The 16277-nt window shown below is 46.0% G+C and overlaps 2 protein-coding genes across 5 annotated transcripts in view; one reads left to right on the top strand and one right to left on the bottom strand.

The window, feature by feature from the left end:
- The window catches only part of cspp1a (centrosome and spindle pole associated protein 1a), a gene marked incomplete at its 5' end in the record, with an annotated part of 10560 nt that extends 6601 nt beyond the window's left edge, over positions 1–3959 (top strand). Inside the window, 10 exons of the mRNA XM_079292351.1 lie at positions 22–123; positions 218–278; positions 379–505; positions 874–1013; positions 1853–1984; positions 2057–2091; positions 2199–2262; positions 2529–2566; positions 3060–3213; positions 3611–3959. Of these exons, the coding sequence (XP_079148477.1) occupies positions 22–123; positions 218–278; positions 379–505; positions 874–1013; positions 1853–1984; positions 2057–2091; positions 2199–2262; positions 2529–2566; positions 3060–3213; positions 3611–3804 (1047 nt within the window). The 3' untranslated portion in view covers positions 3805–3959. The remainder of the gene's footprint in view (positions 1–21; positions 124–217; positions 279–378; positions 506–873; positions 1014–1852; positions 1985–2056; positions 2092–2198; positions 2263–2528; positions 2567–3059; positions 3214–3610) is intronic.
- Positions 3960–4022: 63 nt separating this feature from the next.
- The window catches only part of arfgef1 (ADP-ribosylation factor guanine nucleotide-exchange factor 1 (brefeldin A-inhibited)), a 43103-nt gene continuing 30848 nt past the window's right edge, over positions 4023–16277 (bottom strand). For 3 of the 4 annotated variants that reach the window (XM_079291598.1, XM_079291595.1, XM_079291596.1), the window contains 24 exons: positions 15945–16150; positions 15736–15820; positions 15428–15593; positions 15161–15312; positions 14944–15072; positions 14699–14857; positions 14206–14314; positions 13965–14055; positions 13773–13813; positions 13464–13633; positions 12756–12907; positions 11854–12026; positions 11554–11714; positions 11006–11136; positions 10515–10644; positions 10234–10369; positions 9664–9802; positions 9314–9386; positions 9003–9123; positions 8735–8874; positions 8456–8627; positions 8167–8305; positions 6346–6463; positions 4023–5532 (listed from right to left, as the gene is read on the bottom strand). In XM_079291598.1, the coding sequence (XP_079147724.1) occupies positions 5326–5532; positions 6346–6463; positions 8167–8305; positions 8456–8627; positions 8735–8874; positions 9003–9123; positions 9314–9386; positions 9664–9802; positions 10234–10369; positions 10515–10644; positions 11006–11136; positions 11554–11714; positions 11854–12026; positions 12756–12907; positions 13464–13633; positions 13773–13813; positions 13965–14055; positions 14206–14314; positions 14699–14857; positions 14944–15072; positions 15161–15312; positions 15428–15593; positions 15736–15820; positions 15945–16150 (3300 nt within the window). In that variant the 3' untranslated portion in view covers positions 4023–5325. The remainder of the gene's footprint in view (positions 5533–6345; positions 6464–8166; positions 8306–8455; positions 8628–8734; positions 8875–9002; positions 9124–9313; positions 9387–9663; positions 9803–10233; positions 10370–10514; positions 10645–11005; positions 11137–11553; positions 11715–11853; positions 12027–12755; positions 12908–13463; positions 13634–13772; positions 13814–13964; positions 14056–14205; positions 14315–14698; positions 14858–14943; positions 15073–15160; positions 15313–15427; positions 15594–15735; positions 15821–15944; positions 16151–16277) is intronic. The other variant, XM_079291597.1, reaches the window with a different exon arrangement.

Below are 16277 nucleotides of genomic sequence, written 5' to 3'. Positions count from 1 at the left end.
GTGACTCTGCTCGTCAATTAGCAGAGAGAGCCATCTCCTCCCATCCCAACCTTGCAGAGGAAGCAGACAAATCCTGTGGCATCCAGACCGTCGTCTGTTGAGAGCCAACTCACCGATAGGACTGTAAGTCACGCAGTAAACGGATGCACATATTTTCAAGTCAAGATTCTTTCAATGTAACTCTAAAATGTCAAAATGCCCACAATGTCTACAACAGGAGCGCTCTGTGTCAGCGGCACATTCCCGACCAGTCCCTGAGAAAATCTCCCCGCCACGAGGTATCACTCTCAAATGTCTACCTGCTTGTAAATCAGAAATTGCCACTTAATCATTTATTGTCCCCATCCTGTCGCCCCGCTCTCCCTCTGGTCGCTTCAGACGGTCAGCAGGAAGTGATCAGAGAGCTGTCGGCCCTCCGTAAGTATCTGAGAAATGAGCAGAGACAACTGGAGGTCCAACTTGGCCAGACAGATCTTCAGGAGAGTCCCGACGCTCCCTCCAACAGGTATCACACTCAGACCTCCCCTGAACAGCAGTGGTCATTTGCGTCGGTATACCTAACTAATAGGATTTTATTACTTTCTTCCTGGCTCAAAAAAATGAGCCATTTAGAGAACCTATTAGACGTGCTCTACCCCTTCAGGTCCAATTTCACCTAAAACACCCCCAGTCACATTACGGCTAAGACACAATGCTCATTCTGACTTGTTGAATGGCTTGATTTGCTATTTGTATTTAAGTAGGCTCTCTCATGTTCTGAGTTCATGAAAGTGACCCAGGTCAAATTGCCTATCTTCTAATCTCCATTCAGATTTGTTTCAGGGACTCATGGTGAATTATTGGTACATTTTCAGCTTTTCCTCCTTTGCTCAGACCCAGAGGACGACCCAGAGGGACCTTTGATCAATCGATGCGCAAGCACGCTGCCCAGCCATCAACCAGGAGTCCCTTCTCTGGTGCTGCAGGTGATAATATGCACCATATCAGGGAGTTCAGCCCGCTTAAATACAGAGGTAATGACACGTTGGCTGATTGAACACTGGTTTTATATTAAGAAGCAACATTAGTTCTTACTAATCAGATCGCCCTTAGGTCACTCAGTTGTCTGTGCGATCTGTTTGCCTCAATTGCGTCTTCTATATGATCCCGAGGTCACAAGTCATGAAGAAAAGCTCATCCAATACATGTAGAAACTGCAGTCAGACTTTTCAAAGTGCTTCCTGGTTTGTGAAATTGAAATATTGCCACTCCAAGAATATGATCCTCTGATGACAAATCAGTTTATCTCATTGAATTTAAACCAGTTGGACTCTGCTTACTTTCCTCCTGTACTCTGAAAAAACACGTTTTTAAGTAAGTGGTTAAAAAACCTCCTCTAATTGCCTCGGTCGTGGTGTTGATGTAAGGACGAGAGTCGAAGAACACTGCGGTTTAGACTTTCCAGAGCTTCATTAGTGCTCTGTCTCCCCCGAGCCACCCCGAAACTTCAATCTCACGAGGTCATGGGAGGCGTCCATGAGTGACAGTTGGCGGCATACACAGAGAATGTAATGCAAGCGACCAAGGAAATGGCTTTGGATTGGCTCCCAGACCGAGTTAATGCAGGAGTCTGAAAGACACTCAGAGCTCCAGCTTGTAAAACAAAACAAAAATAGGAAGAAATCCAGCCTGTGGACCTGCTGAGTCACAGCCAAGTTGCTGTTTCAGAGAGTGGAGGAAGAGGGGGACTGTAATGAAGGGGTCATTGTTAGTTTCTCTTCGAATGTCTTCCTCTAGTCTCTGCCTCCTGACCTTATCTTTCTCATTCATTTCTGTGCTAATGCGACTGTTATTGCTGCATCAATCGACACAGCATCTCGTGAGGAGATCCGTCACATGTTCCCCGAGCCTCCGACTGACGAACAAAGTCTGGACATCCAACAGCAGGCACTTCTCCGTCAACAACGACGCAAAATCAGGCTGATTAGGAGAGAGGAGGAGCACGGTCAGTGGGCAGACACACACACTCAACTGTCTCCCGTTGTGCTCTTCAACTCATTGTTCTGTTTCCCTGCAGACGTTTTGGAACAGCAACTGAGCCACTGTCGTTCTGTGAGTGTCCATCACATAATTAATGTGCATTTTATTGTGACAGGCTAGTCGAGTACATCTTGCATGTTTTTGAGTTAATTGGTGCCTGTGTTTGTTTATTCTCTCAGAGGAACAAACCTGGACGCTACACCCAGAGAGACTCCATATTGCCATCTGAGGCTGCTTTTATTGGTAAGCCTGACTAAATATAATCTGTCTGTTCCCTTTCAAGTATGAAGAAAGTGTTTCCATCAGTGCTACACGATATGCTTTTGGATTCTTTCCTCTTTCTGAGGCTCTAGACATTTTCCATAAAGGTGAGATGGCTGGGGAAGTCAGCTACATACGCCCCCTCACAATACCACACTACAACAGCCTCTGCGCCACGGATAATTCAGCTCTGTGTCTCCGTGCCAGGCTAATTGTGGCCCGTGCCAGCTCATGTCTCTGTGTTGCAGCTGGTGCCAACGCTGGGTGCAAGGGGCACATGCCAGCTGTAGGGTGGAGATAGCACAGTGCCAGCCATTTTGGAACGGGGGCAGTAGAGAGACATTGTTTCAAAAGTCCGGTGCGGGAAGAGAGGCTTTTAGAATACGGACCCTTTTCCATCCGAACCCCTTTCCAGGAAAAAGTTTTCTTGACTGGAATGAACATTATTTTCTTATTACACATATTTGAACTGAGTGAACGTTTCGGACTTTAATCTCGGTAAGAAGAGGCTTGTGTGTAAAGATGAATGGCTTTGTCAGGTGTTCACAGTGGCGATGCACGTGAGGGGCAGGTTCATCAACAGAGACACCGTCAGCCCTCAGCAGAGCGCCACGAGAGAACCACCTCACGGAGGAGACGTGACTATGATGTACGGTGCCGAGCAGGACATCAATTCTTTTGTTTGCTTTGGTATTAGAGACCCAGAAGTTCTCTAATTTTACAACTTTAAATTGATGAGAATTGAAGTCATTCTCTTCCCTCTGATCTGTTTTGTACAGGACGGGGCTGTGTCTATAGATCAGGGGGAACGTGACAGCCGGCCAGATGCTCATCAGTCTTTGCAGTCAGTGACTAGTTTGCACCTTGAATCCAAATTCAGTGCTCACAACCAGCACAGGAGACAAAACACTGGTGATCAGGACGGCAGATCAGGTGAGAGGAAATACCCTAATATTTATTTATATGTATATATATATATATATATATATATATATATAGATGCTAATATAACAAGTCTGGCAAGTGGGTGCGTGAAAACGTTTCGGTCCACAGAAAGACTTGAGCAGCGATGCCCATAATATCTCTGTGTCTCATCTCGCACTGGTAAAGTAACCGATTAAATAAAGAACATGTCATTTATATTCAAGCTGGCTTTTAAACCAACTTTTATTGTTTTTTTTTGCCAGATTTCTGACACGCGTGTCTTGCCTTTTCATTTACTCAACAAAAAGGAGACAGAATTCTGTAATTGCAAAATTTGAGGCACCCTTTATTTTCCGATTGCCTAAAGCAATGTGTGATGGATGATGCACTCCTATGTCGTCTCCAGAGGGGCCGTCTGGTGATGAAGTGGATGTCTTGTCTCTACGTTCTGCCATGGAGAGGCGCGTCTCAATGGACACTGTTGCCACAGAGGCCTGGCTGCGGCCCGCCACGTCGGATACTGTGGAACGCGCCGGCTGTTTGGAGCGACCAAACGGTGGGATGGATGCTCCGCCCTGGCTGACACACCGCGTCTCATAGCTCCCATTAGCTGGTCTCCAAACGAGTGAGAGGAGCTCCCCCTTTCCTTGGACGGCTCTCCTGAGAATGAACTTTGTTGCTGTGTGATGCTGGAATCACTTTCTGCTGACCAACGTGTTATTTGTGGGTGTTTGTTACATTGTCAGTTTAGACAAGAACCATCTTACACAAGTCCATGAACGCTTTGGAAGGTAAATATCTGTGAATACACCACAAACATGTGTTAATGTAGTTTATTTTATAATAAAATGTTATATTAATGTGGCCCTGGCTGATCATTAATGGAGAAAAATAAACCGCTTGCAGTTCTGTCATTTAGAAGTCAGTGATTCAGCATTTCAAATCAACCAAGTTCAAAAACTTTATTGACCTAGAACCTGATTAGAATGCCAGATGATGTATTGTACAGAAAGTTGTACATAATCTTTTGCAACATAGAAAACTTTACATTGCTGTGTCATATACATTTTGTTTTCCACATCCATGAGCAGGAATGCATCCCATTCATACTTAAAGCACAGCTAACATTTGTCATCTTCTCCATACACCTTTTCCCGCAAACCAAAAGAAAAAGAAAAAACATTAAATATATTATCAACTTTTGATTTTGTACACATGAGTGAAAACTAATCTCGAACATGAAAACAGACTAGTGACTGAAAAGCAGCTAGCGTCAGGTTGCTCTCTTATCTTCCAGTTTCAGAAGCCCAGTTATCATCCATCTCCGTTAAAAACCTAAGAACATATAAAAATGGAATAATTTAACCCTTCATTTTCCACGTTCATGTTCAATTACAAATCGTACGGTATAGGACACTCTGCGGGAGATGGTACAGTCAAATAAATTATCACAAGTAAAATCTCCAGTGCATTCAAAAAAGAGATCAAGTGCAGCAAATCCAGAGGAGGGAAAACAAAATAAAGAAAAATAAATGAAATCTAGTGTTATAAGATTATATTACACAGCGGCAGATCTGTACAACTAGTTTCATCCAAGAGGCTACCAATGCGAATGTTAGCCATGTGCAGACAGAACGGTCATTACTATCAACGTGTGACAAATGTCACATTTCATAGTTACTAAATATGTCCTGTTGCATGTTGTTGAATCCATTCATTCTTTACTTTTTAAATATACAGTAAGAAGCACACATCTTTTGAAATATATTCCTTCTGAGCAGATCAGAGATATGGATAACTGTCAGTTGTTAATCAGTAGTTGTATCCAGCGGAGGCATCGCTACACCTTGTACGAGACTTCACCGTGATATCGGGTACTCTGTCGGGGCGGTTTGTGTGAATAGGCGTGTCTGTGTGGGTGTGTGGCGACAGGGTTAAGGGTGCGGGTGGGCGGTAGCAGATAGCCGACTGATCATCAGCTGTTTGAAGTCAGGCGTAAACCCTGTGGAGGGTTCCTGAGGTGACACGGAGCCACAGCGCACAGTCGCACAGATCTGAGGTGGAGGCCTCAGTGGGGGGCTTCTGTGTTCGAGGCCGGTCGTGTTGGTGGTGCAGCATCAACTAGGCCTCCTCCCCGGCCTCTGTGTCCGCCTGCTGCTCAATGTGTGGCGGCTGAGGCTCCGGTTCGGGCTCGGGCAGCCGCGCGATGTGAAACACGAAGCCGATGCGCAGGTAGAACTTTCTGAGGACAGCCCGCAGCTCGGGGATCAGGTCGAACTGCATGATCTCACACAGGAGAGGGTAGTATCTGGACGCATGCACCTTGAACTGTGGGACCAGACGGAGAGAGTGAGACAAAGATAGAGACTCCCATGTCTTGGTGCTACAAAGACATAAGAAACACTAAGGCAATTAAATCAGAATTATATGCTGCTTATTTGGTTATTGCCGAGACCCTCAGCTCATTTAAATCAAGATTGAAGACTTTTCTGTTTGCTGCTGCCTTTAATTGAACCACATTCAATTGATATATTAATCAATTTCCTGCATTTCTGCATTTTACTACTGTATTTTATTTCCTACACTGTTCTTAATTGCTGTTAAATCTCCTTTTATTTTGCCTTATGTTTTGATGCTTTTAATGGTTTTAAAAGGACTGCACAATATGTCGCCATTTCCTCCGGGACCGAGTTCGTGCAAGGCGTACACTATAAAACGCAGAGATCTTTTCCAGACGTGGTTTGTGTGCGAGTAATTGCAGAATTGCGGCAGTGTATGGTTGATTGCGTGCAGCGCAATGTCTCAGGGAGACATCGATTATCGTTTCAATGTATGTTTTAAATCTCCTTTACTTTTGCCTTTATGCTTTTAATGGTTTCATGTGAAGCACTTTGAATTACCTTGTTGTTGAAATGTGCTGTACAAATAAACTTGCTTTGCCTTACAAAATGGCTGTAGGTGACAAACAGCATCGTTTGTAGAATAAAAATACTATTGTTGGGTTAAATGGTGGAAATGCATTGCTGATGATGATTTGAACATACCTCGTATTTCGTTACACCGATATTAAAAGTGTGATAACAAACTCTGAAGTGTCTAAACTGAGGACTAACTAAGGCATGTTTTGTTTCGGCTCCTCACCCTTTCATCACTGATCTTTAGCACCTTGGTGAGGAAGAGCAGCAGCAGGTTGGTCCAGGCCTCTCTGTGGCTTTCTGAGGTCAGAGCCAAGAAGTATGCTACGGCCTCGCTGCACACGCTGCATCACACAGACACACACGGGGAGAAACATTCCAGAAATGCTTAGTGTCACTCTGGGAGAACATTAAACACAAACAGGAAGGAGCCGTGTTGCTCTGTAACTTATTTTTAGCAAGAAAGCATCTGCGTCTCTGCTTTGCTTATCACAGTTTAAGCTTGAGTGACGCAACCTCTGACCTTTCTCCTTCGACCCTCCAGCCCCCCCCCCTCCTCCAGCACTCTCACAGCCCTCTTGCACTTCAATCTCTGTAACCTAATCACCTCCCAAATCTGCTTTGCACCCTGCACTAATCAAACTTGCATGTCCTCTGGTAAACAAGGGTCTGTGTGTGTGTGTGTGTGTGTGTAATTAAAGCATAAATGTCAAACTGTGTTGCTTCTGGATGACAGGATGATGAGAGTTTGAGAAAGTGGGAATGAACATAAGATACAGTCATGAGGACACATAACAATGTCTCCACAAATTAGGATTTCTCAGCCACTCGCACATAAAGGCAAAATCCATCCATCCATCCATCCTCCTCCTCCTCCTCCTCCTCCTCCTCCTCCTCTCTCCAATAATGAATGCAAGTAGGAGAGACAGACTATGATTCTGCTTTATCTCCATATCATCATCAATTCGTGGGTGAAGCGCGGTTTGCGAGGCGCTGAATAAAGACGCAGCGACGACAGCAGTGCTGACTGAACAATGAAACATCAGTGTGTGCACGCCGACTCCTTTGGATCTTTACAGCGAGCCGCATCCGTTACAGAGAAGTGCCGAGCTGTGCACACGCTGTGCCTTTGCCACGAGTAACCGACTGTAGATAGTGACATCAAAACAACCTCCCTCCTCCTCTCAGGGTCAGTGTCTCCTCATGTCTCCTTCCTCTGAGGAGGCCATTGACGTCTGTGCCCGATAGAAGAAGAAGTGCGATTTCTTTATCCCCACATCGGAGCTAGTGATAGCGAATGTGCGAGAGACGTGTTGGGCTTTGACCTATGGAATAGTCCTCAGAAAACATGCATATACTCAGACGCACACAGACCCGGGGAGGAGCGAACGGATGAGTCGGTCTTAATATTTCACAGATGTATTTGCAATAACATCCCTGATATGGTGCCAATATATTCTGCAGGAGTGATGGTTTTTCAAGAACGACTAACTGCCCCCCAATATTATTTAAGTCTCTCATCTATTCTCAGATTGAACTTTTTGAAATCACAAACATAATTAAACCAAAAAATTCCCATATCATTTATCTCACACGTCCTTGATTAACTAAAAGCATTCACCATGTTTCCACTGCCAACTACCGACGACAAAACCTCCAATTACTTTCTGAATTCTGTCAAGTTGAACGCACATGCACACATAAATGTATTGCTACAACTGTCCTTTAACAGATGTTTGGCAGGACAAGTGTACTCTGTGCAGACAGCATCATTAGTGGGATGAGAAAAAGCAGCACAACAACAGAAACCATGACAACGAACTTTAACCTGTAAAGGTACACGTGGTGGGAAATGCATGAGCACCACAGTCATTGCCTGTGGGCAGATTGCGGTGCTGTCACAGTGTCTGAACAATATGAGAAGTGTGTTGTATCCACTTAGAAATCATGTTGAACACCAATGGAATTCTCATCATCATCCCCTACAACTGATTGCTCAGCAGTTACGGTGGTGTTGCAGTGGGCAATGAGTGCGTTTGTTCCTTACGTGAGCAGTCGTCTCTGGACCTCCTCCCAGGCGTCCTGGCGGCTCTCGTCTGTGTACATACGAAACAGGATGCGCAGGCCACACGCCAGGCTGCTGGTCTCTTGCTTCAACAGGTTGGGCTTCGACTTTCCTTTGAAACCTTAAAAACACACACAAACAAACACAAACGCACACACACGCAGATGCTCACAGTTACAGTCATTTTAAAAAGAATGATGATCATTGTTATTATGATCCCCAAACGGCCCAGAGGAGCCACAGTGATGGACACAGTGATGTCGTGCCCTACCTGCTTTCCACAGTAAGGTCCGCTGCTCGTTGTTGGAGTTGAAGGCCTTGGCGAAGCCGTGTGACTCCAGCAGGCAGTCCAGCAGCGTAAAGAGCTGTTCTGAGGTCAGGTAGCGGTACATGCCCTGGTCCTGGGTCTCCACCGGGACGTCGGCTGCATACGAGGCATCCCGCTTCACAAAAGGCAAAACACAAGACAGCTTATTATCGTCTTTGAATCACAGACGCACTGAAATACAGAAACAGAGTCTTACGACCTCAGAGAAACAAGTGTTTGTACCTGAGCAGCAGCCAAGTTCTCGGCATCTTCTTTCCTACTGGTGGCAGGAAAAAACACCATGTTATCGATAGTCTGGATGAGCTCAAGCTGCACGACACACTTTATCAGCAACGCTGTGAATAAGCGCTGCTCCTGGATCTCTGTGGAACATAAGAGGGAGACCTCAATCAGAACACTTACTCAGACCAACACACTAGCAGTCAGTCCTCGAGTACAGCGACAGGCTTCCTCATCGGGGTCCTGCTCCTGGAGCCGCCCTCACACATACCTGAGGCTGAGCTGTACTGACTCTGCCGACGGTTCGACGTGGCAACCCTATCGGCGCTGCTGATGGAGTGCTGGTCGTCACAGCGGGACTGAATATCCACTGACTTCTGGGAAACGGAGTCCTGAGAGCAAAGTGGGCAGAGTGACTGCCAGGCCTACACACGCGTGTATACACAGCAGTTGAATTATACAAACACAGGGAAGGTCTTGCTCAGACATGGAAATAAACCTGAACAAATAGAACAAAACAAAATATCGACAAATAGTGATTCATTCACATGCAAATCAGAATACTACTTGTTGTTTTTTTACCAGCTGTTTGTCTGACAGGCTCTGTGTTGTTAAGTGTTCTCCCTCGGCTGCTGCTGGTCTCCATGTTAACAGCCTGAAAAACAGTTGACCCACGAAATCACATTCATGACAAACAACTATCAACTTTCACTCTAGAAAATGCATCAATCAACAAAGTCTTGATCAACTTTCCTTCTAAACATCTGTTTGGTTTTGCATTTCCACTTTCATTGAGCAACTAACGTCCCAGTTTATAATGAGAATCACTGCTGCATTTAAGAATGCGGGTTTATTCACGTCTAAATGTCAAAGCATGGCCTGTTTTCTGACATGGAAGAGATGCCGTTCTTGTGTTCAGTGGAGGAGCTTACGCGTGTGGGATGGTGGTCTTAAAGATGTCCAGCATGCAGTTGCATGTCTTGTCCCAGGTCTCCAGGGAGTATTTCTCTCCATTCAGGATGACAACATTCTCTAGACAGTTGGTGCCTGAACGGGCAAGTTGCTCATTATCTACAGACACACAGATGAGGAGGAGGAGGAGGAGGAGGAGGAGGGGTTGGGCCGAGAGGAGGGAGACACAAGGGGAGGGTAGATGGGAAAAAAAGAGTGAGTCAATAATGTAAGATGTATTGATGTACAAAGTCGACAGATTTCCAACAAACAACCCCGAAATACAAAAAAACATTGAACGACTTTTTACTTCACCTTTGTCTTTTTATAAAGCGGTGGACCAGTATTGATGCAGTACTTAAAACTTCAGAAGCAAGTTCTGTCACTGGCTGCCCAGCTCAGGTCATGGCTAAAGCCGGTAACTGCCCGAACGCCTCTCAATATCTTGACCTCCGTAAACTGTTCTAGCTTTAAGACGAGAGGACAATCTTGCCCCCGACGCTGTCCACTCAAAGATAAATATAGCAGGAAAGAGAGAAAGGAGTTCTCACCTTGTTGCACACACCAGTAGAGCTGAGCCAGAATATCATCCAGCAGGACGTCATTGAGGGACTCAAAGTATTGGGTGAAGACGTCGCAGATGGCATAAAGTGCATGATTGCAGGTGGTGGTCATCCACTCCGCTTTCTGAGGGTGCAACACAACCTCAGTGAGAACTCCATCAAACAACAATGCCGCAGCTTGGGGATTAAGAGATTCTAATCTTTGAGACATTCGGCTGTAAAGCACAGCATTTGAAACAGCTGTTGAGGATGAAAGACTCGTCGCGCACCTCAGTCTGTTGCTCTGGCAGCTTCATGTTGTCGAAGATCCTGAAGACAATTCTGAAAAGGTCTTGCCACCAGTGTTTCTCAAAGGTGTGCCCGTAGGTCTTCATCACTTCAAACATCACCGTCAGCCCTCTGGGAAATACACACACACACACACACACACACACACACACACACACACACACACACACACACACACACACACACACACACACACACACACACACACACACACACACACACACACACACACACACACACACACACACACACACTTTTCATTGATGAAACAGCTGATTTTACTTTTTACAACATGCCTTACAGTCTTTTTCGTCTCGCTAGCTTGTTCTAGCAAACATTGGATGTGCGGCAGCATGTTTTTTTATTGCCGTCTCACTTCTACAGTAATAGGTTTTTAAATATACAGCTTCGTGCCTTTAATGGCGCCCACCACCGTCTGAAATAACAGGCGTGTAAAGGTGAACCCGCCTACCTGGTCCTGACATCCAGCTTACACCTGTTGATGATGCAGGAGAGCTCGAAGAGGATGGGGAACCACCCCCGCACCCACACGCGGTCCTCAGGCGCTACATTCATGTCATCGCTGGTGTAGTCTTTAAAGGCCTGAAAGAGAAATACGAGCCGTGTTCACCATTGTTTTGTCCTCCGGGAGACAATTAACCCACTGCAACAAATACATATTTCCATAAATACTGTTTGTGCCCCTGATCTGAACGATCACTCTCATTCATGCTTTCCCGATGCACACATTCTCCCTCTTTGGGATGTTATGGGTGAGGAAATGAATATAGCAGTATGCAAAAGCTGTACCCGTAAACATTTGCACATGGAGCATTTTGATGCCGTCACACTGGATGACGTCCATAGACGTGGACTAGATGTACTCCTGCAATTGTGCACATTAATTCATCCTGCTAACGTGCTTATATTCTGATGTTAGTAAGGTACATTCATCTCTGCACATGGGGCCTTTACGGTGCAGAATAAACCGGTCAGTGTAAAGCAGGGCCTGACATTGACCTGTGGCCTCTCTGAGACGTATTTGGCGCAGTGTCGGATGAGGCGGATGGCTTCCATGCTGGTGTCCGGGAAGGAGGCATTACAGGCGAACTCCGACAGACACTTAACGGCGTCCTGGAAGGAGTCGATTGTGGCCGCAAAGTGTTTTTCAAACACATTCGCTGGGAGACGGATAGAGGGAGAAGAGAAGAGATATCAAGTCCCAAATCTGACGACCACAAGACCAACGTAACAAAACAAGTTAAGAGGTTATTACAACCTTCTTAGGCGTCTGTGTGTGTGTGTGTGCGCTGGACTTACTGACGATATGGCCGGTGGTCTGGAAGGCCAGCTCCACAATGCTCTCGTCCTGGTCAGAAGCAGCCAGGTGGAAGACAGAGAAGATGTTCTTCCAGCCGGAGCGGATGTTCACTGCCTGGGAGTTAACCATCTGAGCTATACAGCGCACCACCATGTCCCTGATGGTGGGAGACCTGGACAGGAAATGTGGAGGAAGAGGAGCAAATAGTTTGATGTCAATTATGTTTAAAAGCTCTTGATATCCCCCGTTTCAAGCAGCAACATTAACCCTGCACTGGCTAGTCTGAGCCCGGCAGGTTTTTACAGCAACTGTTGCCATAGTGATGAGCATTCCTAATTGTTCAGTAGTTATGAATGAGAGAAGAGGTCTGCCTCTGCTTACCATTACCACACACACACACACACACACACAGTGAGAGGAGGGCAGCATGACTCTAATGGACACACTGCGCTGCCGGGTTTGCATGGCTGCCTGCCATCTCATCCCTGTTGAAGCTCTCAGCCTGTTCAATCTGTGGAAGGATTTATATTTACGCCGCTACTCCTCTTTCACATGAATGAACAACGCGCCGCAGTAAAACAGCTTTGCCTTTTTGACGCCTTCATGCAAAGAGACTGAAATGGGTCATTCACTTGTCTCTGAGCGAACAGTACGCTATATGTGAACAGAGACGGAGGAAAAAAGAGACAGAAAGGAAGAGAATGAACAACAGGCGAGGCAGAGAGCTGCCACAGAGGTTGAGGGGAGGAGTGCGAGTCTGCAGCCTTGTGAGAAACAGCCCGGAAATAGTAACAAATTAAAAGCCACAGAACAGGCCTCGCGTTTGCACCGGCCCGGCACGACAGGTTTACACGGAAGCAGCAACATCGGCACTCAGTCCCAGACAAGTGCACCACTTTACCTGTTCTTTTTCATGATGTGTTCAAAAGGCCTCAGGAAGTCTTTCTGGAATCTGAAGTTAGCCAGCTCCCCCTTCTCCAGAAATTTCATGGACAGTTGCCTGAGAGAGTCCACTGAGAAAATCGCCACATCTTCATTGGAATTACAGCCAACCTGCACAGAGATAAAAAAAACATATTTCAGCAAGATCGCCCTGTTCTTTTTTTTTTTTATTATTAAATGTTTTTCCATCAGACTTGCAACTAAACAATACGCATGTAGTTACACAGAAGAAACGGTTTCACCCTCCAGCAGGAAATTGTTTTTTCTCTTAAAATCCACTTTCCAACATGATGAATGAATGCTGAGTGTTCGATTTTACACCCTCGAAACCCAATTCTGCAGCTACTCAGTGAAAAGCAGAGCCTTAATGAGAGATGTGTCCTTGAATAACAAACCAGCAGAAAGCTTTTCACGCAACAATCAGTGTTCACCAGCGACTGAAATCAGCCTTTTTGTAAAACAGAAGGTGGAAGAGAAAGTAAACAGGCCTTTGCAGCTTACTTCCCAACTGGGGAAGTTTATCCTCATGAGTTTGGTGCCATGTAGATGATCAATGACACTGTTTTTTAGTTTCTTTCCACACAACAGAACTACACAGTGTCCATCTCTTACAAATCGTGCATCTTTTTCACGATTTCTATCCCTGCATCGACCGATCCTCACCCACCTTGTTGAAGTGGTCTCCGATAACCTCCCAGATCCTGGACCACTGCAGCCTGATGCGGCCCATGTTGTAGTAGGAGATCTCGACTATTTTTTGCAGGCTGAACATACGTGGGTGCGTGGGCGAGGCCAGCTCATCCATGGACACAGCACACAGCCAGCGCACAAAATCAACTGACGAATAGAGAGAAGATGTTGGCGATGAGCAAGGAGAGGGCGCTTTGTACGGGGAAAGTGATGCACGACGATCTAAAATAGATAGGATGCACCCGTCCTAAGAATAACAGCATGTAGCTAGATCAGCTAGACTCACCTATGGCGTTTCCATCCAGTCTGGTAGAACCGGTGAATATCCTAAAGCAGGGAAATATGTGACAATTATTATTGCGTGGCAAGATTTGCATTTCTGCCAAAAAGCATAAGGGGATGAGAAGCACGTCTGAAAAAGATACGGTATTTTGTATGAAAAAGAGTTTTCCTGATGGTTTTTCAGTGACCACAGTACCTGTCCACAGCCACCACCACACTCTGAGAGCTGGTCTCTCCGATGGACACCTGAATGCTGGCGATCTGCTTACGGTCCACTGTCCCGCCAACTACGGAGCAAAGCACAAAGCTTGTTTTACAGTCAACAAGTGGGTGTAGTTTTCACCGATTTACTAAAACTTCAGCTCCACTGAAAAAACAACAACCAAGTCAAGGTGTTGACACTACAATATACTGTATATGTACGAGTTGGTGCTGACCTAGGCCCAGGTACTCGTCGTTGCTCCGCACCGTCCCTGAGATGTAGCGTGCCTTCACTCCTGTACCGATCAGCTGAGCCAGCTCCAGCTGACTGATGCACTTCAGGATCTGAAAAAGGAAAAAAAATTGAGATGTCAGGAAAGATCCGATGACAAACTCAAACTGGTTGCTGTAAAATACCCAAAAACCCAACAAACAAACAAACAAACAGCAATTACTGCATCACTTTTAAATGCAAAATCAATGCACTACCATTATCATTCAACTCAGCAATTTTGGTAGGATCAGCATCTATTATATCGATGCATTAGAATATTTTATATCGCTGTAATATGAGCAAAAAATGTTAAATAGAATAAAATGCATTTCCTTAAATTTTACTTCACTGAACTAGGAAAGGTAGATACGAGGAAAAAAGATGGCGAGGTGAGATAGTTTTAAGAAATTTGACGAGGAAATAAAGCGAGTGAAAGTGAGACAAGAGGAGCAAACCTCGTGCCAAGAGTTGCCCAGGTAGTTGCCATCGGTGTGGGCCACAGTGATGAGGGTCTTGATGGTGTCGATGTTCTTCTGCTTCATTTCCGAGATGCCAGAGCTGGCTGTCAGCAGGGTGAACCTCGCCAAGGCCTGCACATACGCATCCCTCTCCAGCTGAGACAAAGCGAGGCGGCAGCGTGTCAGAATGCGCCGCAAGGTACGAGACACAGTCGGTAATCCTTCAGTTAAGACGCCAGTACCTGTATGCAGAAGATGCACGCTATCCTGATGGCACAGCGGATGCCCTCCAGACACAGGGAGGCCACCTCAGTGTCATCGCAGTCCTGAAGACCCACGCTGAAGGCTGCCAGGAAGGGAGTCCATGCCAGCTGAGGAACGACAGACGCATGAGGTTTACAGCTTGTGTGTGAAACTGCGCGTCAGCCTCATAGATGTGTGTGTTTTTATGTCTGCTACCTTGAACATGGGCCTGACGTGCTCCAGATGTGTGGCGCTGGTGAAGGGTGCTTGGACGTGGCTGACGGCCTCCATCAGAGCCTTGGCCGTCTTGGCCATTTGCTCCATCTCCACGTTGTACAGCAGACGCCTCTGCTTCTCGCTGGCCACACCTGAGCAAGAACACACAAATACACACAATACAACCATTACGGCAACAAAGACACAGGTAAACGGCTCGGGATAATTCGTTACATCTTGGAGACACCCCAAAGCGGCGAGACTCACTGTGCTTGTTGGATTTCATGGTGAGCTCTTTCGTCTCCTTCATGGCAATCTTTTTTCCGGCAATCTCGTCGTAGATGGCCGAGAGATACTCCTCGGGTAGATCTTTGCTGTCGTTGATGCCGCGGTTCATCCTGATGTACTGCTCTTTTGTCATTTTATTCTTCACCTTTGCAGACGAGAACAAGGATACGGTTCAAGAGCTGCTCGTGCAATCCTGGTGATTTATGTTGCACTGATAACCGAGGGAATGACTGCTGTCAAGAGACATTGCCCAAAGGCTGCCAACCTCACTGAGGTGGAGCGCTTACCTGTGGACTGTGAAGGTCTGTTGTCAACATAATGATCGAGTAGGCAAGGACGTATGCCGTATCAGCACTGGCAAAGAGGGTTTGTCTGGAGGAGGGAAGGGAACAGACACAATGCATATTAATAGCAGCATCTTGTATGGGGGAAATGTTCAAAATCGAATTCAGCTATTCCCATAGCAGGGATTTTCCGGCCGGAGATGTAAACACACCCCTGATTGCACTCGAGATATCTTGCAGCAAATTTCTCCATGAGCCGGTCGATCTTCTGGGCCTCTCCGGGGAGCCGAAAGCCCTCCAGGAACGTCCTTAGTGCGGAAACAAAGTCTTTGCCTTGGAAGTCCATTTGATCCACGTAGGCGTACATCACCTCTTTATTGAAATGATCATTATCGCCAAGGAATTCTCCCACTTGAGTCTAGGAGAGCAAAACAAGCAGAACAAGACAGTAAATCCTGTCATGAGAACTAAAAAAAAGCCCGTGCGGTTTGGTTGGAGCTGCCTGTGACACTTACAAGAATTGCAATAATTTGCCCTTCGACTAA

Source organism: Melanostigma gelatinosum, assembly GCF_949748355.1.
Source record: "Melanostigma gelatinosum genome assembly, chromosome: 20".
NCBI classification, from domain to species: Eukaryota; Metazoa; Chordata; class Actinopteri; order Perciformes; family Zoarcidae; genus Melanostigma; species Melanostigma gelatinosum.
This window is presented reverse-complemented; position numbering and strand designations above follow the sequence as displayed.